This window comes from Dunckerocampus dactyliophorus, chromosome 18, assembly GCF_027744805.1.
Source record: "Dunckerocampus dactyliophorus isolate RoL2022-P2 chromosome 18, RoL_Ddac_1.1, whole genome shotgun sequence".
NCBI lineage: Eukaryota > Metazoa > Chordata > Actinopteri > Syngnathiformes > Syngnathidae > Dunckerocampus > Dunckerocampus dactyliophorus.
Window position 1 is genome coordinate 5,059,010 of NC_072836.1, and position 25,648 is coordinate 5,084,657.

Consider the following 25,648-nt stretch of genomic DNA (forward strand, 5'->3'; position numbering starts at 1 on the left):
GAGTGGAATGTTGCTCCAGGTGGTGAAGATGGCTTCACTGAGGGCATCAACTGTCTGGAACTGACATCCATTTTTGTAAACTTCCCTTGGATTTTCTCAGTTGGATTCAAGATGGTCCAAAAGAGTGAGCTTATTCCTCAGAAAGAGGTCCTTTGTCAGGCAGGCATTGTGAAGCGTTGTCCTGTTGAAAAAGCCTGTCACTACCACGCAGATGAGGGCCTTCAGTCATGAGGGATGCCCCCTGCAACAACTCCACATTGCCACCTGCCGTTTGACGCCCCTGCACAACCTGAAGCTCCATTGTTCTACTGAAGGAAAAAGCACCACAGATCATGATGGCGCCCCCTCCACTGTGCCGTGTGGAAAACATCTCAGGAGGGATCTCCTTGTCCAGTAACGTTGGAAGCCATCAGGACCTCAAGGTTACATTTTTTCTCATCAGAGAACCAAACCTTCTTCCACCTTTCAATGTCCCATGTTTGGTGCAAATTCCTAACAGTCTATTTTGTGGCGTGAAAGGAGACAAGGCCGTTGAAGACATTTTTTGTTCTTAAAAGCCTTTCTCGTGATGCCGTCTGCGGTTATTGGTTATTGGACTGCACCAGTAACAACCTTCATTTGGGCCGAGGATGGTCCCGTGTCTTGACAGACAGTCAATGAGACCCTCCGGCTCAAAGTCGATTACATTTTTTTGGGTCTACCGCTTGACTTTTTTGTTCCATAACCCTCAGAATCTTTGAAGAAGTTTCAAATGGCTTTCTTATTGCGTCCAACCTCAGCAGCAATGGCGTGTTGCGAGAGACCCTACTTATTATATTGCTCAACAATCCGACTGCCTTCAAAGAGAGAAAGCCATCAAGAGATCATGACAGTGTGAATGCCTGACAGAAAATGACATGAATCCACATTTTTGCCAAGATTTTGGCTTTTAGGGGCTGTGGTCTCGGTCACTTTAATGCTTGTTTGCAATAAATTGCTTACTTGTTTTTGCCATGTATCTGTGTTTCAGTTGTTAGAAACCACCTCTGTCACGTCTGTGTCTCTGTGATAACATTCACACTTCATCCTTTCACCAGCAAAGAAATACCGCTCATTGTTTTCCTTCCATACACTTGCCGCTTTGTATAAAATGTTAATTGGAAGACTGTTTTGTTTGTTTGCTCATGCACATTACACTTTAAGTGCATCTGTGGGTATTGGGAATCTGTGCTCATGCACTTATTGATTCGCAAACAGAAAGTAAGGAGTCCTGGTGTGCGTGTGTGTGCGTGTGTGTGCGTGTGTGGGCGTGTGTGTGTGTGTGTGTGTCTGTGTGTGTGTGTGTGTCCAGTAAAAAGCAATAACCGAAGTTAGCTTTGTGTTGCTGCACATAACTCCACTTTATGGCTTCAACTTGTGAGTTGTGTCAGCAGAAACTTTGTGTAAGTTTGGCTCCTGCACAACAAAATCAATCTCAGAAACACGCCCAAAAGTAAACTAGCTTAAAAAAAAACATTTGAAAGACACAAAAGCCAGAAGCATCCACTGATGTAAGTCTATGCATCTCTACATAAAAAGAAACATGAAATGCCTATTAGCTTAGTTTTGGTTTGCATGTTAGCAGGTCACTTTCTGGTTTGTTTAAGGGAGTCCAAAGTGCGGCCCAGGTGCCATTTGTGGCCCACAGCTCATTTTTTTTAAATTGGTGATCTGCAATACTTCTCTTCTTTTTGTTTTTAAGCTTGGCGGAGGTAATTAAATGTCATTCAGTAGAACGGAGACCTCCACCAAGGATAAAGAAAAGTTTTTTAAAAATGGTACGTTAGCTAGCTTTATGCGGGAGGTGGTTGTGCTAAATGCTTCCATCGTGCGTCAATAACTAAATGGAATATGCGCCACACCTCTGATGTTGCGTGGTTTTTGTGTAATCGCCCTAACTAAGTCAAAACGGTCTCTCCCGCCCGTTAGCTTTCATTCACAAGATCCACACAAACATGGCGACTGGTATGATTATATTACGAGTGAGGAGAAGCTTTTCACAATCCTGGACCATGCTGAGTGCAGCTGGTGTCTTCTCTGATCGTCCTTCTTGACCAGCAGCCACAAATGAGGATGCTTCCAGCAGCAGCACCAGCACAATGTCGTCCAGGCTGATATTTTTTATATCAAAAAATGTAAAAAAAAAAATGCCAACAGCGCCTCCAGGCAGGCCTGCAGGGGTGGTCAGAGTCTGGCACACTGAGACAGAGCGCTCATCTGGCAAAGAATGAAGTTGCTCACAGCGCTGAAACATATCACACTGCAGGGACCTTTCCTGCAGCCAAAACAACACAAGAGAAGGGGTGTGCTGGTGAATTTCCATCCCTGTTTGGCTTTTTTAGTGGAGACAGAGGAAAGAAAGGTACATCAAATTGAAGGACAGACATTATAAATTAATGCATCCTCCATTTTTGTCTCCTATTATGTGAAGTAATAATGATTAAATATATTTTATTCATAAAAAAGGACTCTTGTTCACCAGTATACATAGTGCAGTGGTACCGGCTTATGTCCCGGTCCAGTGTGTTCTAATTGTTACTAAAAAGTACCTGCAATGCGCACGCTTATGTCGATAAACACAACATGACATGGTGTAAATAAGTCGTGCGGGAGCGTGGCCTTTTCGTGCCAATGCGCCCCATTTTCGGTCGCAAATTGTGTGCTGTGTGCGTAATTTAAGTCTAAAACAGAACGCAAAGGGTATGCAAACTAGTCTAAACGCTTTTCCGGCGTGCCATAAATAAATGACACATATTGCCACGGAAAATTGCGGGGCAATGCGGAGGCAACACGCATGCAAGTGTAAACACCTCTTGACCCTATTCAAGTCCACGTGCCGCTCATGTTGCCATGGCCACACGGTGCATTTATTTTGAAAAGTGTAAAAACGAGGAGTTGTCTGCAGCCGTTTTGTATTGGAGCATCGAAAGAGAATCCAGTACTCAAATAAATGTGTTACATTTGAAATAAGATGCTTAAGATCTACAAAGACTAAGGCAAGGAAAAGGCAAGGTTTTAAACAAGGTGGACAAAAAAAAACCCACCTTGGGCTACCAATGGCACACACAAAGGCGTAAGTTCTAATCAATGTTTGTATTGATTTGCTCTTTGTGCCGACCGAGAAAAATGCACAATTTGACAAGAATGGACCTTTTTGGAGTCTCTTAAGGTGCTATGCTCTGCCTCTCAGGCTTTCATTGCACAGGCTGCGAATAATCACAGTGTTTCTTCAGCACAAATGGGGGGGTGGGGGTGGGAGTGTGTGTGTGTGTGTGGGGGGGGGGGGGTTGTAGGAGGGCATTTTATTCTGTCCTCCCTCCCTGTAATTTCATTGTCTTGGCTCGTCTAGAGGAGGGCACAAAGCGTAACTTATCAGTTCTCCACGCTAAAACTCTGCGCAGGAACTTTTCTGCCATGTAAGATCACCTAAAAGTTGCTTGTTGTGTTCTCCAATGAGCATCAAGCCACGCCCACTGGTTGCCATGTTGCTATACGAGCCAAAAGCAAAGACTTCAAAGTGCCGGCACACAGACGGGCTTCACAGCGGCCGTCTGCGGGGTCTCCAGGCCAGGTGCACCCAGACTGGGTCTTTGGCACAGCAACAAGGTCACTACCCCTGTCAGTCTTCATCGTCGGCCAATAAGGAGGGATCCATCCATGCGCACCCCCGTTTCTTGAGGTGGCCGTGTCCCGCGTCCAGCATGCCCGTCCGCTCTCTGCTGTGTCACAACAGGCCTCTCATTCACACACACGCACACACACACACACACACACACACACACGTATACTTAATCTCACTGTGCCAGGTGGGTCCAAACACATGCCCGCTGTCTCGTAAATGGCAGGAAGTGCCAGCGCTGCTTGGTGAGCCCGGAGAACGTCTGAGGCGATGAAAAGAACAAATCAAACAAAATACCACGAGACAGCAGCGTGGAAGCAGCTGGTGAGCAGAGACGCACACATCAAGGGAAGGAGCAACGAAAGCCATCAGGAGCATTGAATGGGGGAAAATACAGTACAGTCGTCCCTCGCTACATCACAGTTCGAACGTTGCTCCCTTGCTCTGTTGAGGGTTTTCAATAATTAATTAATTAATTAATTACCTCTTTTCCGTGGTTGACTATGGCCTATTATTAGTCAAAAAAATATTGAAAGACAAGTTCTATGAAGTTCTATGTAGTATTCTGGTCACCTGGTGACAGGAATGTTATATTGATTAGACATGACATTAGATTACATTACCTTAACAGTGTATGGAGTCAGCCGTGGCATGTGCGACATGACAGAGTGAAAAAAAAGTTATCCTCCCATTCCATGTGGAAGTGGTACATTTTTGACTTCTTACTTTGTCCTTCTTCCCCACCCGATTTGAAACACTTTCTTAAGTTTGGAACGAATAAATTGGAGGCTAACTACTTAGCTCGGTAACTTGCAACATGCTATGTGCTGTTGTGCAATGTGGTGTAAACAAAGGATAATAGGAGTGTAAAGCTGACTATTTTCTGTCTACAGGGCTCTAATAATGGTAAAAAAACATTTAGAAAGTCATGAATAGGTTTTCCTTGCTCTAACTATGAAAAGATTGTGTTTATTTATATTGAATCCTACTACAAATTCACTTATTGCTGTCAGGTCTGCAACCAGTTAACTGTGATAAACAAGGGACGACTGTACTAACATCAGTACCCCAAAAATTTAACCCAACCCTGAGCCCTAACCCTAACTCTGGCCCCAGCCCTAACCCTAACCCATGCCCAAATTTTAGCGCTAACCCCAATCCTAACCCTAAATCTGTCCCTAGCTCCAACCCGAATCCTAACTCTGGCTCTGACATCATCCCTTTTTGTGGCATCATAGAGCAATCTTAACATTTTAGTGCTGTTGTTTTGTTGTCATTGTGTGTATGGTAACAGGTTGTTATTAGTTGTTGTGTATACACAAGCATGTTGCTATTAGTTGTAGTTGTTGTTGTGTGTACAGTAGCATGTTGCTATCCATCCATCTATTTTCTATGCCGCTTATCCTCACAAGGGTCGTGGGTATGCTGGAGCCTATCCCAGCTGACTTTGGACGAGAGGCGTGGTACATCCTGGACTGGTCGCCAGCCAATCAATCGCAGGGCACATATAGACAAACATGCATGTTGCTATATGTCGTTTTTTAGAAAGTGATGAAAATCTACTGTTTACTGGGAACTTAGTGTTGTCAAAAAGCAGCAAAAACCCAAAGAAAAATCAAAACATATGCAGACCTCCTACGCCTGCCGAGTGGAAGTCTCGTAAAATTGGGGAGACCATGCACAACGGCGATTCACATTCCCGTGTTCTTCCGAGTTTAGAGAGCACATTTTCCCCATAAATATTGGTTACCTTCCAGAAATCATCAAGCATTTAACCTCAAATTCCTTTGTCGTTCTGTTCTTAGAATCATTTTGTGTGTCAGAGGACGCCAAATGGTGTCTGTTGACTGCGAACACAGCAATGTTTGTGTCACTATTTGCTCTTCCTGACTCACACAAGCTCCTTTGTGATGCTCCTGGCGCTCGGAGAAAACATTTGACGCCGCCGGCCGGGATTCTGCCAATTTCCCCTCTGCTTTTCTCTTCTTCTCTTCTTCTCCCTGGAGAACAGACAAAGAGAAAATAATGGAGACAGGTGAAAAATTGGAAGGGAGGAATATAAAATAAGAGAAATGCGTGTCATGCAGCAAAGCTGCCTACTCTAAAAATGAATGAAATACAGTACAGTATTACATCGTACATGGAACATATTCTATGGATTATATACAGTACTATATACAGTATTACATCGTACATGGAACATATTCTATGGATTATATACAGTACTATATACAGTATTACATCCTACATGAAACATTTTACACCTACTTTTATACTATGGATGATATACAGTGCAGTACTGCGTCACGCATGCAATATTTCACACATACATACGAGTTTGCAGTTAAATGATCTCTTTAGTCCTGGTGCAAATATACAGTATCTAGTTTTACTGGGGGGGAAAAACCTCTAATCCTGCTAGTTAAAAGAGCAATAGAAAAAAAACAAATCAATGATTACAATTAAGTAATAGTTTGAAATAAACTGACTAATCAAGTGATGTAATTATTTTATGCACACATATTAAATAATAAATGAAATATAAAAAAATAAATAACATCTATTTTTTACAGATTAAAATTAAATATGTTTAACAAGTTTGTACAAAAATGAAAATCTTAATGAATAAATAATAATAAAGTAACATTAATAAATAATAAAATAATAATAATTAGAATATTGTTTGAAAATATACAGTATATATAAAAATAGGTATGACAGTTTATTTTAAAAAGTAACTAAGTTATATGCCAAACATGTTTTAAGAACTAAAATGAATTAATGTTAAAAAGTAACATACTAAAATTAGATTTTTTTTTGTAAAAGTGAAAACTATTCTTCCTTAATCCCAGTAAAGGAACCACTCTCTACAACTAGTATACACGTGATTTTGCAATACAATTACTTTGGATGATGAAACAGAAGTTTTATTCATTCAATATTAAAGCTCAAACTTCCCATTCCAAGATCCTTCTAAGAAGTCAGTGTGGATTCCCAAGGTATCATCCTGGCTGCTTCTGTTGTCGCCTTATCTACAATCCTCCAAATGTCTTTTAAATGCCACATCCTTTTAGTTGCTTTCAAACGGAGCGCATTTTTAACACTTGGGATGAGGTTTTTCCTTGTGCAAGTGCAGAATCAAGTGTAGCTAGTTGTATACATTAGTACTCCTGTATCCTGACCTGTCAATCACGCTCCTCCCCTCCCCTCCCTCTGAGTGACAGCTCTGTCAGCCAAGAGCGTGACGACGTCTGTTGTTGCAAAAGCTGCTAGCTAGCGTTCAGCCTTCAGGGATCTCATTACAGCCTCGGCAATTATGTTTACACGCTAACGAGACAGCGCTACTCCGACGCGACGTGCGCACGTACGCGAGACAGGAAGTGATCATAGAAGAAAAGGTGCAGCTCAAACAGCTTCCACACTTCTGAGAAGACTCTCTGCAAGATGTTGGACCTCACACAAGCCCTGCTGGTTTAGATCCTCCATGTGACGGGAGTGAGCTGCTGTTTTTAAGGACCGACTGCAATGCTTTAGCAGTAAGTCCTGAAAAACAGGAGAGGGCTCCTGTCACATAGGGGATCTTTGACTAGCGTTTTGTCACTAGGTCCTTAAAAACAGAAGAGGGCTCCTGTCTATAGAGGATCTTTGTTACTTTGATTAGTAACAGCTGGGAGCTTCTGTCAAAAAGTAGATCTCGTTTTAGCAGTTGGTCCTTAAAAACAGCAAAGGCCTCTCGCTGTCAAATAGAGGCTCTTTGGCTAGTGTTTTAGCAGGAGTTTCTTAAAAACAGCAGAACACCGCTGGACACACAAGACAGAGAATTTCTGACTAATGTTTTTTGCAGTCAATCCCTAAAAATAGCCGAGTGCTACTGTCAGATAGAAGATCTTTGACTGGCGTTTTTGAAGTAGGTCCTTAAAAACAGCCAAGGGCTCCAGTTGTCAAATAGAGGATCTTTGACTAGCGTTTTTTGTTTTTTGCTAGTGCTGTGCAATACTGAGTAAAATTCACGCTGGTATCGGCGATACTGATCTGATACCGATACTTTGTGCAAATTCTCCTAATGTGTCAGGTACGATCGCTCATCATTTCAACAGAAAAACATTTGACAGAAACATTTTCTCAAATGGCCTAAGTATCAAAAGTATTGGTATTTTGATTTGAGAATTGAGATTTCAGAGCTTGAAGAGCTGTTATCGGAAGTGTCGATATTTCAATATCAATCTACACATCAGTATTATTTGCAGTCAGTCCTTAAAAACAACAGCACACTCCTGTTGGCTTGGGCCGGTCCTTAAAAACAACCGAATGCTCCTTTCATATACAGGATCTTTGACTAAGATGTTTTCCAGTATGTCCTTAAAAACAGCAGAAACTCTGTTTTAATTCCTGACATTATGACTTTATTTATGACTATGTTAAACATTTTTGAGGTGAAAATGTTAAGGTAGAGCCGTGCATTGATATTTTATACAAAATATGAAAAATAATGAAGGGAGAATTGTGGCCCCTGTGCCTTCAACTTTGTAACAATGTAGCCCCCAGAACAAACCAGAGTGGAACAGTCCCACTGTCGACAGTCAATTCTGTTTCTGCCTTTATGCAATTTTGCTATTATGTATGCTGTTGTTGATGCAAATGTGTGCACGGACAAAGACAGCTGTTTTTGACAAATAACTAACTCCACAACACTGTCGTCATTGCTGGTAATCAGAGTAAAACAATCCCGGTCTTTCCTTTGTCATAGCAACCAAGAGGGGGGGGATTTAATCAGCGCAGTCTTTGGAAAATAAAACAAATATATGAGACTAATCTTGTGCACATAATGTGTCTCTTGAATTCCGGTCCCGTAATGGAGAGACACATTAAAGGCAGCGTGTATTTATGAGCTAGGCCGTTAAATAAAGTGGTTCAGGGGCTTTATAGCTCCCTTGCTTTTAGTTAACGTTCGTTAGAAGCTGAATTATTGGTTTTTAGAATGAGGTCATTAACATGTGCCGTGCAGATCAGCACTGGTTCCAGCTTTCACCCTGGCTGAAGAGTCACACTGCACCCTTGTGAACGAACATGGAACTGTACTTGCACGCCACTACATTTCAGGCGCATATTTTACGTTATATATTACAGTAACTGAGCTAAACATAGCATAAATCCATAAAGTATAAATCCACTAATAAACATCCACTAATAAAGCAATTGGTATTATGGGTACGCCAACTGCCATTGGGGTTACGTGAATAAAAATGAAAAACAATTAGCGCCTAACTCTCACAATTACGAGTGCACCTGAACGCCTCATAGCGCACCGTGGTAGCAGAAAGAAGGAGGGAGACGCGGCATGAAGTTCCTCATTGCTCTGTGTGAGTTATACGAATAAGTAAGTAAGTTTGATGCTTATGTTGTGCATTAAGAGTGTTTACTGTGAAGGCCTGTCAATGTATGTGCGTGTCAGGACGAGAGAGTGGAGATTCCCCTGAAAAAGAGGCCTTATCGTTGCTTGTATGTATTTTTGTGCTTTGGATACTGTCTTATCATGTTTGTTCAACTTTCCCTTTCAATTTGGTATCGAATTAATATGCAGATTTAAATCATAGTGATTGCAAGTGGTCAAAAGTGAAGTTCAAGTTCAACCCATTCAAAGGGAAGGATCCCAACATCCGGCTGAAATAAAACGTATGTTGGCCGAATACTTAGATACTTTATTCATCTCCAAGAGAAATTCACATCTTATCTACAAGTATGTGTCAGTGCTCCTTCAAAACTTTGATCAAAATGTAACCATGCACATTACACATTTTTGAAACAGAATTACTTAGTATAAAATTAATTAACCAATTAATCATGTTTAATATTTCAAATTAAGGAAATGTGAAAATGGTTTATGTTTTTTAAGTGTGCAGCAGTAGGCGGTACATGGCTTCACGTCTGAAGGGGTTACGCGACTGTACAGTTTACGGAGTTGTATACTGTGATAGTATCTTCCATCTTCCAGCAGGGGGCGATAGTGTTGTTACGTTGCAATGGACATAGAGACACTGCTAAATTGAACAGGAAGAAAGAAGTTGGCCCAGGTCAAATGTCAAATCCAATACACATATGATTTTAACTTGTATATACTTTAAAGTAGTTTGTGTGCAGCTTGACACTGAAAATGAGTCAACACACAGCCGTAACGGTAATGGTTTCATTTATTTGAACATGCATACAAGTTACATTGGAATACATCTCATATTACAATTCACAGTTCCACGTGTTCAAAAGGAGTAGGAAGAAGAAAAGCTTATTTCATCCTACTCCCTATCCGTTTTACATCAATTCCAATACATTTGTCCACTTCCAAATGCACTCATTGCTGGTTAAATACATAAAATGATAAGATAATGTAATTATGTGGTAAAATAGCAGTCAAAATTCTATACTTCATATGTCAATGCTAATAAATAATATGTATGAAATAGACAGACATAATTGGCTAAATAGCTGACAAAACAAGCGAGTTGCAAGATAACTGTGCCTTGCCTACAGTCAAGCATGGTTGTGGTAGCGTGCACGAGTGCTAGCAGCACTGGGTGAGCTGCGGTTCACCGAGTAAACACGAAATCCTACATGCACTGTGACATTATGAAGGAGAAACTTTGCCGCATAGCAGTTTCCAACATGATAACAAGTCCACCAAACACACCTCCAAGATGACAAACGTCTTGCGGAGGTGAAGGTCTCCTTCACACCTGAACCCAGTTGAGCACCTGTGGGGCATCCTCAAGCAGAAGGAAGGCAGTGGAGGAGCCCAAGGTGTATAACATCCACCAGCTCCACCAGTGATGTCGTCATGGAGGACTGGAAGAGGATTCCAGGAAATACCTGTGCAACTCTGCTTAATTCCATACCGAAGAGGATTAAGGCAGTGCTAGATAATAAGCTGTACACTGACTACTTTATTAAGTACGTCCATTTCTATTGACAAGATATACTGTAATAAAAACTGCCATCCGGCCCAGTTTCCTAAGGGAGGGTATCACACTTTCCCCTCAATGAACCGCAGTTCCCCCACGCCGGCAACACTCGTGCGACCCCAGATTGTGACTATACCTACCACCACCATGCTAGACTGTAGGCAAGACACAATTATCTCGCTCACACATCCTCAGAGACTGACCAGACTCCCTTCAGGCTGTGTGTCTGTTTTTTAAGGGCCAATTACAGCAAAGTGTAACAGTAACCTAGTTAGATCCAAAATGTCTGCACTCTTCCTACTTCCTAAGCTGCAGACCATCCTTCCAGACTCCACTTCTGAGCATGCTCCTCCAGCGACGTAGGCGCTCGATCGTGACATTGCTGACTTTGAGCCTCAAGAAATGCTGAGTGGCTCTTGACAGCCACAATGTGCTTCTTCAACACTCTTGAGTGCGGAAGGAAGCTATGCTAATTTTATATGACAAAAATTGTTTAAATGGCAATACAGTCACCAGACACAACATTAGGTATACCCGCATAAACTAGTTCTGCCTTTGCTGCAATGATAATGCTCAGTTTAATGAGAGATATTAATTTAATGTACTAAACCATGTACTAAACATATACGGACAAAGGTATTGTGACACAAGCAGGAAGTGACCAGCAATAGCAGCTTTCACTAGCTGCTATTTTGTTTTTTTGGTGGGGATTTTTGTGCATTTGTGAGATTGACGGGCCTGCTTTCATGCCAAATTCATCCGACCACACATTTAGGGACCTTGCTTTGTGCGCTGAGAACAGAAAAGGGCCTTTCCGCAAAGTTGCAAGCATGCAACCGTCCAAAAGTATTTTGCTAAGATGCAGAATAAAGACTAAAAGGGGTCCAGTCCAAACCCTGAGTGACCCAACACTTGTTTCTCAAGCTGTCAGTGAAAACTGAGCACTTTGGCATTTTCAGCTCAAAACCTGAATTAAACACAAATTAATGATATATGACTCCATAGGGTGACTGGGCTCTCCCTTGGAGTTAAGGTGAGAAGCACTGTCATCCGGGAGAAACTTGGAGTAGAACCGCTGTTCCTCCGCATTGAGAGAAGCCCGATGAGCTGGCTCGGGCATCTGGTCATGATGCCTCCCAGGCGCCTCCCTAGGGAGGTCTTCAGGATAGAAGGGCTCGGGGAAGGCCCAGGACACGTTGGTGAGACTATGTCTCTCGAATGGCCCGGGAATGCCTCGGGATCTGCGGCAAGGAGCTGGACGAAGTGGCCGGGGGAGGGAAGTCTGGGCTTCCCTGCTTAGGCTGCTGCCCCCGCAACCCGACCTCGGATAAGCAGTAGACGATGGATGGACATATGATCTACTACCATAAAAAAACTAATTTCGGGAAAGCTGTATAACCAACAACCCCATGAAAAAAAATCCCATTGGGCCCTGATATCACCACATCTTTATTATTGGGGCCCTTGGAATTGTCCTAACTTTCTTCCCTATACGACACTTGGAAGTGCTATTTTTGGAGTGTTTCTGAGGAGTCTTTTTTGTGCATTTGTGAGGTCTTTCACACAAAACTCATCCAAACATCTTTCTGCGTACTAGGAACAGAAAAAGTCCTTTCCCTGGGTGTTTCCACGACGTGAGAAGCATGCAATTGCCCAATAATGTATTGAATTTCGAGATGAACAAGGGGTCTAGTCCAAACCCCTGAGTCATCTAACACTTTTGTCAATCAAAACTGAGCATTGCAATCCTTGCAATGGCAGCAATGTGCAATAGAATGCGTCCTAAGTGGCATTTTTGCAAAGCATGTGCTTACTTACAATAGCGCACAGATTCACTGTTAAAGCCCGACCCACAGGCAGACAAATCCACCCAATCACACACTGAGGAATCCGTAGATTTATTTCATCAGCTCTCCGTGTTTTCCAGCCAGCTTCTGTCTCGTCACACTCACTCTCACTGTCAGAGCCCGGCGTTGACAGCCACTACCCGCCACTGGTGAGCCCACTTTGTCGGGGTTTGAGTGCTTGCAAGAACCGCTGCAGAAAAAACGACCCAGAAATCTTTTTCTTTGAAAAAATCACTCCTCAAGTCACTCCACACCTCGTAGAAAGTCTTTTTTGTAGAAAATCTCTGTCGAACCTTCCAAACCTTCTTGCAAACATGTCTGGAGAAGACGCACCTGCCCAGCAGCAAAACGCCGTGGACCAGAAGCAGGACTCCAAGCCTACCGAGGAGCCCAAGACCGAGCCGGAGCCTGCACCCGCCGGAGCCGGCGAGGCAGCGGCTGCTGCGACGGCGGAGACCACCGAAAAGGTCCCCGAAGAGGAGACGTTCACGTACCGCGCTCTGGTGCTCACCGGCTACGGCGGCTATGACAAAGTGAAGCTGCAAGTCAAGAAGGGCAAGCCGGCACTCAAGGCTGGCGAGATCCAGGTTCGAGTCAAGGTCTGTGGGCTCAACTTCGCCGACCTGATGGCTCGCCAGGGGCTGTACGACCGGCTGCCGTCACCACCGGTCAGCCCCGGTATGGAGTGCTCCGGGGTGGTGGAGGCTGTCGGGGAGGAGGTGACGGACAGAAAAGTAAGCACAAATCCACGCATCAACATCTGTTGGCTCGTTTTAAAAGAGTTTATTTGAATTATAAAGTGAATAAAAAAGACGTGCATGTCTGCTCGAGGCTGCTGGAGAAAGACATGGGCGTGTCCGGCTGCTCGGTGCACCACACTTAGATGGTTCCATGAACAAATGCATTGCCTTCTCGCAGCTACGCCTTTAAAGTCCACACGAAAAGGACACAGTTATTCCTAAAAAGGCCACTTATTGCATGAAAAGGTCAATTATTGACCCGCACATGAAGATGACACTTGTTCCAAAGAGACAAGCTTCAGTGAGTTGCTTTGATTTTATTCCCTGAGAACCAAACGTGTTGAAATAAGTCAACGGTGCCCACGATGAAGACAAGCAGCGTGCGTCCCCACCCACGCCACTCAACGCCACGACATGACATTTGCGATCATCCTCTTGCCTTCTTCATAACTTTTTACCCAGTGTGAGACGATAAAGTTGTCAGATTCAGCAAATCTCATATTTAAACACCACATTTAGTTTAGCCAGTGCATATTGTTTGCATTACTAAGGCGCCTTTGTGTGTTTTTATTGTCAACGACGTGCGTCAAGGCGTGGAAGAGATGGGTCAAGTTAAGCGGGGAGTTAGGGGACAAAACCGGAAGTGTGCACAGCCACCCTTCAAAAGTAGTCGCCTTGTGAAAAACGAAAATGGGTGCACCGTGGGAAAAACTGAGATGCTAACATATACCACTATAATGTTTGGTAAGTGAGCCATAAAAGACATTGACGTCGAATTACCTCGTAAAAGTCCAAGTTGGGATTTTATTTTGTAGGCCGTCAAGAGGAAACGCTGTTTGTGTAAGATGGCTGACTTTACACAGCCGCCTTTTGTTGCCAGGAGAGGTGGAGGCGCACTGAAGATGGGCGAGGTGCAGCAGGATCACTGAAATATTAGACCGTCATCTCGCCCTTGTGATCTGCATTAAATTGAAAGAAATTGAAAAACAACATGAGTTTATTTCAATAACCTCCATTGTGGTCATATAAAAAAGTTGTCATTGGGCACCACTGTTCAATCCCTGCATTCAAGTGCACTTGTTTGTGGTGTTGGGCCATCACAAAACATTGGCTGGACTCATTATTTCCATCACCCTTTAATGAGCCACAATACTGTGGACATGATGGCTTTCTGTATACATTCAACATCCACCCATCATCTATATCTCAAAGGCTATTGCCTTGCCTCAATGAGCAAGTAAGTTCAATAGTAATCGTGACAAAGATATGTAGAATTTTGGTCTAAAATCAACAAGAACAAAAACATAACCTGTATTGGCTCTGTTTAGCTGTGTATTAGCTCTATCGTTAGCCACATGCTAGCAGTGTTTGTGTTTAACTGCTTCCCTAAAACAGGGCCTTAAACATAGCATGCGTTAGCCCTGTTAATGTAATTTGAATGTATATTAGCCTCTGTTAGCTGCATGTTAGCATTGTATGTGTTAAACTGCTCACCTAACACCTAACAAGGCCTTAAACATGGCATGTGTTAGCCGCTATCTTTTTGTGCCTCCCCTAACTAGGCTTTGAATGTAGCACCTGTTAGCTATGTGTTAGCCTTATATGTACAGAACCCATTTGCTAAAACTACCACCTTTTTGTGTTTGACCCCAACTAGGCTTTAAATGTGGCACGTATTATTCGTGTTGTTAGCAATGTTTAGCATTATGTCAGCCCCTGTTTGGCATATGTTAGCATAGTGTATCTTTATACCAAGGACTAAGACCGAATCAGACCTGAAACCTATCCATTAGCATCTTTCAGCCACCACACGTTAGCATTTCCTTTGTTAAACCATCACCCTGATTCTCTAAAGTAGGATTTTTTAACCGCAGCCCACGGGCCAAATCTGGGACATGAATGACCTATGACCAGCCCGTGAGTTGAGTTAAAAACTTGGGAGCGATTAACATTGTTGCAGCAGATTCCTGAGGTGTTCCGGGCATGCCAGCTGGGAGGAGGCCCCGGGGCAGACCTAGGACTCGCTGGAGGGATTATGTCTCACAGCTGGCCTGGGAATGCCTTGGTGTCCTCCCGGTGGAGCTGGAGGAGGTGGCCAGGGACTGGGAAGTCTGGGCTTCCCTACTGAGACTGCTGCCCCCGTGACCCGGATAAGCGGAGGAAAATGGATGGATGGCAGCAGATTCCTAAAAACAGCAACATGCGCCTGCTATATAGATGATCTTTGACTAGTGTTGTTTGTGTTGCAGCAGGTCCTCCGAAACAGCAGAGTGCTCTTGACATTTAGAGGATCTTTAAGTAATGTTTATGTGCTGTGTGTCCTTCAAAACAGCAGTGTTCCTGTCACATAGAGGATCTTTGTCTAGCGTCTTTGCACTAGGTCTTTAAAAACAGCAGAGTGCTCCTGCTCTGTTGTCAGCGATGTGTTAAGTGCATTTGTTAGCCACCATGTTGGCTAGATTGTACTAATGAATATGGCGAACATCTGCAGCTCCAACAGGTGTTACTACCAGTGTAAAGGGGAGACACGGTATTGGACGATGTGCTCCGAAAGCATGATGAGTCATATGTTTAAATCTCTTGGCTACATGGCATCATCAGCGGTAAACATGCGAGCTAGTGTTAAGCCATCAATGACTCACAACGCCTACCCTAAGGGCCCATTTACTCCCATCATATCTCGTTAACTCCCCCGGTGATGTTTTAAGTGAAGAAGAAACTGACTGGGAGTGGCGCACGTGTCGGTTAATCCTAAGTGATGGATGGGCGACTGATGGGTTTGTGGTTGGTGACGAGTCAACCAAATGTGGTGGAGGGCTGCAACCTTTGGGTTTCTAAGGTACCCAATAGCTTCTTTCCACATTGTCAGCCATGTAGATTGGATTTAAAGGTCAACACACATCCAAAACACACCGCCTGTCATCACTGCCTCACACCCCCGCATCCCCATTGGGGCTTTATAGAATTAAGAGCCAATCTAGCTAATGGATGGAGATCTATGAGATCTTTTGGCATCCCGCCGGAGCAAAATGTTGCTGACCCCTGAAAGAAAAGAGATTGGGGCTTCGTCGGAGCGGATCTGTCTTTGTGGAGAGCGCTGGCAGGAGGGTTGGCTGGCTTTGATTTTAGGCCGAGATAGGAGCTTTCACAACGCTAACCGCATGTTTGAAAGACTGTGTGACATCTGAGGCTGAGTTCTCCCGAGGGCAGGATGCAATTGAAAACACTCTGTTGTGAAAGGAACAACAGCTTTGAGGCAATGCAAAAGGCCACACATGTAAGCGGCCTCAAAGTGGGCGTTTTACTCCACCTGCTAAGTGTAACATTTGGTCGATAAGCTAAGAATGTGTGTGTGAAGTGTACTCTGATATGGTTGTCAAGTTTCTGTTTAGCCATTGTTAAACTTTACAAAGTGTACCAAAATATAATATAGAGTCGATGCCAAGAAAAACATGTCCTGCATTGTTTTGCTTAATTAACTCCGTCAAGCGTGAAGGCGAGAGTTGCAATTTTGTTGCAGAGCGGGATTACACAAAATGTACAGTCCATCTCCACAAAGCTTGGTGAGACGGTGGCACTTGTGCCAAGAATGAACCCATAGAATTGTAGCGCCAGTGCTGCAGATACCTTTTTAGTCTTGATGGACATGTTCTCCATTCTCGTGCTGTTCCAAACATCTCAGGTCCTAACTAAGAAACAAACAGCCCAAAAAAACACAAATACAATTGCTTTTGTGAGGATTTTTATTATTTTTTTTTAGCCTAGTGTTGGCAGAACCGTCACGTAATTTACCGACGCCGGTTAACTTTCAATGTAGAAAAAGTAACGACTCATAAAATCCGCAAAAGCAAAGCACACAGACACACAAAATACAGTAGATGTGTTGTATCATTGATCGTTCCTCCTAACATCTAGTTAAGATAACCTCCATTAAACATTAAATAATCAAAATTACCCGGAATTATAAAAAAAAAACGTCAGGAAATTTGCTATTGTTGTTGTTGTGAAGTGATGACACAAGTGAGTATGCTGAAGTTGATGAGCTGTTTGTTTGAATTGATCCACTTTCACTTTAATACATGCAAATGATATTGGTTTAAACTGTGGAATATGCTGCGTTCGGTCTAGTCTAGTTCTGTATGTAGGAAATAACTCCAAGTAATCTACAAAATCAAAGCACACAGGCACGCAAAATAAATGTATCGTATTGTGGGTAGTTCCTCCTGGAAGTTATTATTGCCAGAGGAGTTAAAAAAAAATCTAAAAACAATGTAATCTAATCTATCCATCTATCTATGTCATTTACTGCCGCTAACGCTGATTAACATTTGAAATAGAAAACATAATGAGTCAAAATAATACACAAAAACATAGCACACTGACTATATCATAGATATATCATTTATCAGTTAATCATTTTAACAGACATCTTAAATAAACAAAATCACCCAGAATTATTCAAAAAATGAGTAACGTTGCCATTGTTGTTGTTAGGAAGTGATGGCACATGTGAACACGCTCAAGTTGATGAGCCGTGTGGTTGCGTCCCGTTTGCCTGAATTGATCCACTTTGACTTTTATACATGCAAATTGCATTTCTTTAAAATGTGGAATCTTTTGTGTGACTTTTGTACGACTCAAGTTCAAAACACACGGCCATGCATTGTAGCTGTATCATATTGTCTATTGTTCCGCCTGGCAGTTATTTATGCTCGTCACCACCTTGAGCAATACCATATAAATACAACGGTCGGAAATGATCCAAAATCGTCTGTTGCTGTTACGAAGTGATGCCACAAGTGAACATGCTGAATGCGATGAGCTGTGTGGCTTTCCACTTTCACTTTTATACATGGTAATTCGTTTTAAACTGTAGAAGCTTTTGTTTTGAGTCAAGTTTAGTTGTGTTTTTAGGAAATGACCAATAACGAAATTGCTATGGTCTGCAAATGACCTCTATGCTGCACTTTAGACACCCAAATGTAACATACCCCATACCTTGGCTTGATTCTCTAGCACTAAAAAGGTGCAGAAATGTCCCCTAAGCTGTAAAAATCAGGGTCCTGGGGTACCAAAGATGGTCCAGTGCTCTGTCACATGATGCAACAACGCAGACCCCGCCCTGCTCATGTGCAGCAAGCTGCTCTTTGCACTTGACTGATTTGATTATGCAAATAAAGCACCATTATGTTTCATCTTCATGGGGCCACTAGTAGGAGAGGATATGTACTTTTTAGGACACCACATGGACAAAGCTGAGAAGGGATACAACGGACAAGGCCGGGGGTCTTGAGGACGAAAGAGAAAGGATTTAGATAAAGGGAGGGATGGAGGAAATACCAGAATGACAATGTGAGCCAGAGGTAATTGAGAACATATGGGTCAGCTCCGACCAATACTCACAAAGAGAGAGAGGGGGGAAAAAAGGAGAATAAAAAGTGCTGATGCGTGGTGTCACAAGAGTTCCTCCTCCTCCTCACCCTTCCATGCTTACTCACTGTCACACTATTCCAAAAAAAACCTCCTTCTTAGGTCATCCTGGATGACTCGACTCAACAGTGCTGTCAACAGGATATTTTTTGTCTCGCCAATGCAATAGGGGATGAGGATGATAAATACATGTGTAGGCATCGTATGTGCCAGCCGGGCAACGAGGAAGCCAAAAAACTAGGAGCCAAGGGAGTGAGAGTGCAGCATTTATTAGAGTCTGCAAACTAAAGAGGAATTTAATTCAACACCACCTCCTCATACATCAGTCCAAGTGGTGTTTTGGGCCTGTTTTTGCTGATGTAATACACTTGTAGATGACTTTAGCAGGCCAGCAGCTGGACTCCAAACCTCAGCATGAGGACGCGCTTGCACGAGTCGCTAAAAATTTACTTTGGGCCGCATTTCTAACAAACGGTACAGTTCAGTTCAGTACGGTATAACGTGTGACAATCAAAAGCACAACCGTGAGCTTGTAGCACTCCCCTATCTACAAGTTGATGATTGAGGATTTTACCCTTTAGGGCCACCGTAGTTGTGTTTAGGACTTCCAAAGTGAGCCAAAACGCGTTCAAGTGAGCCACATATTGTTTGTTTGTGTCATCAAGCGAAATGTAAACGTCAGTCAGTTTCAAGGGGCTCTAAACCTCAAAATTGTGTCCATTGTACTTTTACTATTGCTATGCTATTGCTATTTTATTATCAAAATTTTGTTCACATGGTGACCGCGCCCCTGGGATAGGCTCAATCTCCCTGCAACATTGACCATGAGAAGTGGTATCGGAATCAATAGATAGAAATATGGATGGATTTGGAGCTACAAAATTCAGACAACATGCAGCTTTTTTGATTCCAAAAATTCCTCTGTTGCGTTCTTCCCATTCCGTGCCCGTTGCCACACAGAAGTGGCCATTCTCTGTTGAGCAATCAATGGACTGCAGTGTTCCTAGCGCCGGTTTTGAGGTAGTCTACCACTGCTTTTGGCATCCCAATAGTAATGTAGGTTGCACACAGTGTCTGACGTACGTTCAGACACCCCTCCCAATTTCTCTTCTCAAGTGACAATACGATAGAGAGTAAACTTAGATATAACATTAGAGTATAGATACAGTACAGATTTACTATCCACTGAAAATGAGTCAGCATAAATAAGTCCACCTCGCAGTGAACATGTCCAAATTATGTTCTTGGTGAGGATATTCAGTGTGAGCACAATTGTTATCTAGCAATGCCTTAATCCTCTTGGGCATGGAATTGAGCAGAGTTGTGCAGGTTGTTAGTGGAATGGTCTTCCACTCCTGCATGATGATGTCACTCGTGGAGCACCTTGCGCTCCTCCACCTTGCTTCCTTCCTTTGTTTCCCACCCCAGAGAACCTCAACTCCGCAGTGCTGGAAGCATTCATGTGTGCTACCGCCGACATGCTTGACTGTCGCCAAGACACAATTATCTTGCTACTCAATTGTGTTGCCAGCTATTTAGACAATAATGGCTGTGTGTTGTCATATTTTCAGGGGATAGTACATCTATACTGCTATACAAGCTGCACACTGACTATTCTAAAGTATATCCAACTTCACTTTCGATATTATTGTCCCTTGAGAAGATATAATGAAAAATCCTCGGTGTACTTGGAAAGGTGCCTTTTTTTTGTGGCGGACAAAAGCGTCGTCCTCATCAAGATTTTTCCCGCTGAGGTCGTCAACCTACAAAAGCAGCTGACTTGGAGGTCCGCATACCCCCAAATTGAATCACCATCTGATTAAGTCGCTGCATATGCAGCTAACTGGAAGCGTCTTTGTTGGCCGCCGCTGGCCTGCTGACCCCGTGGATGCCCAGAAATGTGTGAGAGGCGCTTATGCATGCATGTATGTATATATATATATATATATATATATATATATATATATATATATATATATATAGCTGTATAGTGTGTGTGTGTCTGTCACAAGGCTTAGTTCGCTCACATGCTGTACGTGGGCGCAGAAGAAGCGCTGAAATGGCTGCGTGAGTCATGTCGATCTCCTGTAAACACCGTCGCTGCTGCTGTCATAAATTGTTGCAGCTTGATGCCCCCCCCACTGGAGTCAGCATGACTAACAAAGGCATGAAGGAGAAAGTGTCATTTGTAAAGAGAAAAGATTGGGGGGGGGGGGTATGGGGGGGAGCCTCATACAAAAAGATGCATCGTCAAAAAAGGAGGAAGAAAGACGGAGCTGTCTCTAATTGGAGCAGATAGACAGAAAGGCGCATGGCTCCCTCCGGACCATTAGAGGGGCCCGAGTGGAGAGGGTTTGTTCCCAGGAGGAGAGCGCTTGTCTTCTGCTCATCCATGGGGAAGAATCTGGCAGGCCCGCTGATGAGTGGAGAGAAGCCAGGGGAGAAGATGGGCCCCATTGTCCTGTCCGCTTGACGAGGAGGAAGAAGAAGAAAGGGGGGGGGGGAACACGTCTTTGCGAGACAGTCAGGGATTAAGAAATCAAAGACGGTAACGAGACGAAAAAAGGGGACGTACTCGAGAAGGGGAAGGAAGATGTTCTAAAGTTGTGTGTCGGGAAGTGAAAGAGAAAGAAGGAAAGAGAAAAAGTGAGGATGCTGGGAGGGTTTTTTGTGTAAAAAGGAGCAAGAAAACAGGAAGAGAGTTATAAGGCCACAGTTGTCTCTGTTTCCTGTGTCCCTCCAGCAGGCCTTCCTGATTGGGTGGCTGCTGCGCCGCTATGGGGAAGTTTACAACAAGACTGATAAGGTCCAAGGACTAAATAAATGACAAGACAGGCCTCTTTAGCAGCTCTCATAGAGGAAGTATAAAACATTTACTGTTCACTCTATGCACTGTAAAGACTTGGGACACACCTCTTCTCTCGGTCAGTTAAAGCTGTAGTTTTTTTCTTTTAGGTGAGACAACAAGGCACAGTTGAGCTTTCTGTTGTTTTCATTCCTTTGGCAGAGTAAAGCCTTCAAGGCTAGGCAGCTGATGTGGCTGCATTTTTGTCTGCCCTTTTGCGGTGACCAAAAAAACAACAGCAGGAGGATGCGGACCATCCCAGACGGGCAGTGCTGCTCGAAAAACTACAACAAATATTTGTTTTGTCTCATTGCAGCCTGGTATTAGCTTGATCCGAAACCTGGTGCATTGCATCCATCCTGATGCCAATACATTGCTTTTGCATTGGTCTTAATAGTCAAAACACACTGCAGTGTTACATAGTGACAATTGGCACCGGTCCTACCAACTGTGCTGATTGTTACTCTCCTCCTGCCAAAAATAAATAGCAATAGACGGCTGAGCTGAAACATGGCCCTTCCTTGTTTTGATGTTTCCCAGGTGGGTGACAAGGTGATGGTGCTGAGCCGCTTCGGGCTGTGGCAGGAAGTGGTGGTGGTGCCGGCCAAGCACACCTTCCTCATCCCGGAGGGCATGAGCTTCGAGGAGGCCGCCGCCCTCCCGGTCAACTACATCACTGCCTACATGATGCTGTTTGACTTTGGCAACCTGCGGCCCAACCAGAGCGTTCTCATCCACGCCGCCGCAGGTAGGAAGATGACCATACTGCACATGCAATACATGCACGTCTACCTTACTGATTCTTGTAGCGAAATATGCTAATAACACATATTCCCAACATATAAATGAGCTAACTTCCGTAGCCTGGAACCTCACTCCATTCCTGTTTACAGCAGTCCTGCTGTAGGTATATACAATTATTTATGGTATGATCAACCAAATGTTATTTTCTTACAAGGTTTTGCACCAACCAACACTACAGCTTTTTATTTCCTGGTTTTGATTTGTTCCTGCATAGAGCTAAACTTCTTGCCATTCAAATGTAACCAAATAAAGCAAGTCGAACATACTAGTTCATGGAGAGAAATATTACAATATCACCCATTCATAAGGTATCAACGTATGGCTATGCTAACTTCCCTAGCCTGGAAGAACCTCACTCTCTCCCACTTATTGTTGGATGATACATTAATTCAATATTCACAACTGAAGTTAGACCATCAAACAAACGTCTATGCTTTACTTCCTGTTTGGGTTTGTTCCTACATAGCCTGAGGCTCAGAGCTAAGCGTCTTCGCATTCAAAAGCAACCAAATAAAGAAACTCTAGTGTGCTGACTCTTGTAGAGAAATATGACAAAAACATTCCCAAGGCATCACTGTATGGATGTGCTAATTTTCCAAGCCTGTGGGACCTCACTCCATTCCTGTGTACATTAGTCTTGTTATAAGCTTATACGTTAATGCAATATTTATAACTAAACTTTGTTTTTTAAGCTTTTTGTATCACCATGATTATCACTGTTTTGGTTTGTTGCTGCACCCCGTTTAGGCAGCAAACTGGTTGGGCCTGAGGTCATTGCACCCTCTGTTGGTGGCTGGTGACACAGACGGCGTCAATCACTTCAAGGCGTAGCAACTGCACAACATAACCTTGTTTTTGATAGAAATATTCAATCCAGAAAATTCCAGAAGCCACCTGGATGATGAGGTCAAAGTTCAGAGTGCGTAGGGGTGAGAGAAAGCAGAGAGGAAGTGAGAGCACCTGTTTTTGGGTGTAATGCACTGATGAGAACATTTGATTTCACTACTCAGGGCAGCTGGAGAGAAGGAAAATGCATTAGTCTCTCTTTTTTTTGCCTTTCGTTGTCTGCTAGTCTGCGCCTCTTATTCCCGTTCCCGTGCTGAGGGAGTCCGAACAGGAACAGGATCCAGAGGCTCTTGGGACTGTGTGTGGGTGTACATGGAAGGAGAAGTTAGGTCGAAATGAAATCTGATATGTGTTCGCTACCCAGGTTTACAAAATTTGAAATAAATGCATGCTTATCTTTTTCAAGCGTCTTTCCTGTCAGATGAATGATGGCCAACATTTGCTCGGCGGCGGAATCCAAAATGTTTGCGTCCAGCTGATGGCTCGCATCCTTGGGAAACCCATCCCGGGATCAGAGCGTTTCAGAACAACACATGCATGCTGCAAGAGCAATATGGTGGAAATGTGGTTTTCTCATGCAGGGACAGCCATTGGTTTCCCAGGGCAGGCTGCCAGGCTCGGCCCGCCAGCTGTCCATACGTTAGCATTGTGCAGCGGAACCTCTAAAGTCGGAACGCCCTTTAGGAAAATTTGGAACCCCAAACATCAGAATAGTTTATGCATGGCATCACATAAAATATATGTCATGGGGGCTTAGGTTAGTGATCATATTTGAATTATCTCTACCTGTGTTTTGCTTTTTCTTTGGCTTTTTGTGGCATTAAACAATGGGTGTCACGATCATCTTTGAATTGACTCTACGCGTGTTTTGCTTTTTCTTTTTTTTGGCAATAATCAATGGTTGTTACGAGAAGAAGATAATAGTCCAGCCACCAAATGCGTCAACAGCTAAGTTGACTTTTTTTTTGTGATTGCTTTTACCTTTTACTATTAACAGTACTGTACGTAACTTATTTTACACTTGCATGTCCATTAAGAATGATTTAAAAAATGAGATGCATGAGGCTCATCTGCTCTTTACATGCTTTTACTAGTGGTTAACTTATTTTTACACTTCTATCACAATTAAAGGTGTAAGAAATGTAATGTAAAACATCGGCTGTATAATTAATATAGGCTTCATGACGGCGACACACATAATTTCTATTTCCATTGAGAAAACATTGAGAAATTGCAAGCAGATGGGGTTCGGCCTTCTGTAAAAGTAAAAAAAAAAAAAAAGAAAGAAAAGCGCTCCATCGCCACACTGATTTGCATGATTAAATCAGTTTGATGATGTAGTACTAGTACTGTTAATGGAAGACTTTCTTTCTAGCGCACAAACACATTGGTGGGCTTCTACCGGAGGCGGTGGGATGTCACTACCGCAACCCGTCAAAAATAGTCCCCGATGTTCTGTGATTAGAGAGATGAAAGGTATCAGCGGTGAGGCTTTGTTTTTTTTTTTACGCCTGCATGTGCTGCTGCCTTCTCACGTCTCATATGATTGCAATATCGCGGAGGAAATTGACGGCTGAGTTTCATATAAATTGTTGAATACAGCTCACCATGTGGGTATGGGGAGCAATAATGTAAACCCTTTGCTATGTTGCATTGATATGTGATTGTAGCACTGAAATATGGTGGATGTAAGTCAGAACGATTCGATTAAAACACTTAAGAGGTCCTGTCATGGAAATTTCCTCATGTACTGGTCTGGAATATAGCATGCATTATAAGTCAGAGCAGAAAGCTACAAATCTGTAGTGAACTGGAAGGACTATGTTTTGTAGTATACAGTAGTTGTAACAAAAAACATGTTGTTGTTTACTACGTCAACATACTAGAGTGTGGTGACAAAATAAATGTAGATGCAGAGAGTCCTCATCCAGACCTTTAATTTGACATCTGACTCGGTGTGGTTTGTCACAATTAGATTTTTGACCTTACACGTGATCCATGTGATTTCCTTTAAGCCAAGGTCAGTCACCACCAAATACGAATAACTGAGCGGCTGTCTACCTACGATACTTAAACCAAATTTGGAGCGCATCGGATGAAATTTGTCTGTAATTAGTGCCGGGTCGAAAAGATTGGCATCAACAGCTGTGGCTCTTGGCAACCTCCTGCATGCATTTAAATAAGAATTTAACTCCACACAATGTCAGTAGCTGCATTTGAAGTATCATAAGCAGCCAGCATCCAGCAACTTTATCTACCTCTGCATGTGCTTTAAAACGTCTGTTGTGCAAGTCAGCTGTTGGTGTGAAAGTCATGCACCATACGGTTCTTTACGTAGAACTCATCGCTGCTATCAGTGCTGTCTGAGCGGTTTGCGCCCTACCTTTTATCACAACATTTGTTCTGTTGCTGCTGTGTTGTGCAATATACTTGTTAATTCATGCCCACGTGGTCAAAAGGGCTACATTTTAATTTTTACTTTCTCATGCACGCCAAATCATTATTTAATTAAAAATTTTTCTTTTTTTTACAGCGGTCTCTCCAAT

At 43.1% G+C, this 25,648-nt stretch overlaps 1 protein-coding gene across 1 annotated transcript in view; it reads left to right on the plus strand.

Annotated features, from left to right (window-relative positions):
• Window positions 1-12,521: 12,521 nt before the first annotated feature.
• Window positions 12,522-25,648, plus strand: part of vat1 (vesicle amine transport 1) — a 31,284-nt gene continuing 18,157 nt past the window's right edge. Inside the window, exons 1-2 of the mRNA XM_054758734.1 lie at window positions 12,522-13,171; window positions 21,993-22,200. Of these exons, the coding sequence (XP_054614709.1) occupies window positions 12,752-13,171; window positions 21,993-22,200 (628 nt within the window). The 5' untranslated portion in view covers window positions 12,522-12,751. The remainder of the gene's footprint in view (window positions 13,172-21,992; window positions 22,201-25,648) is intronic.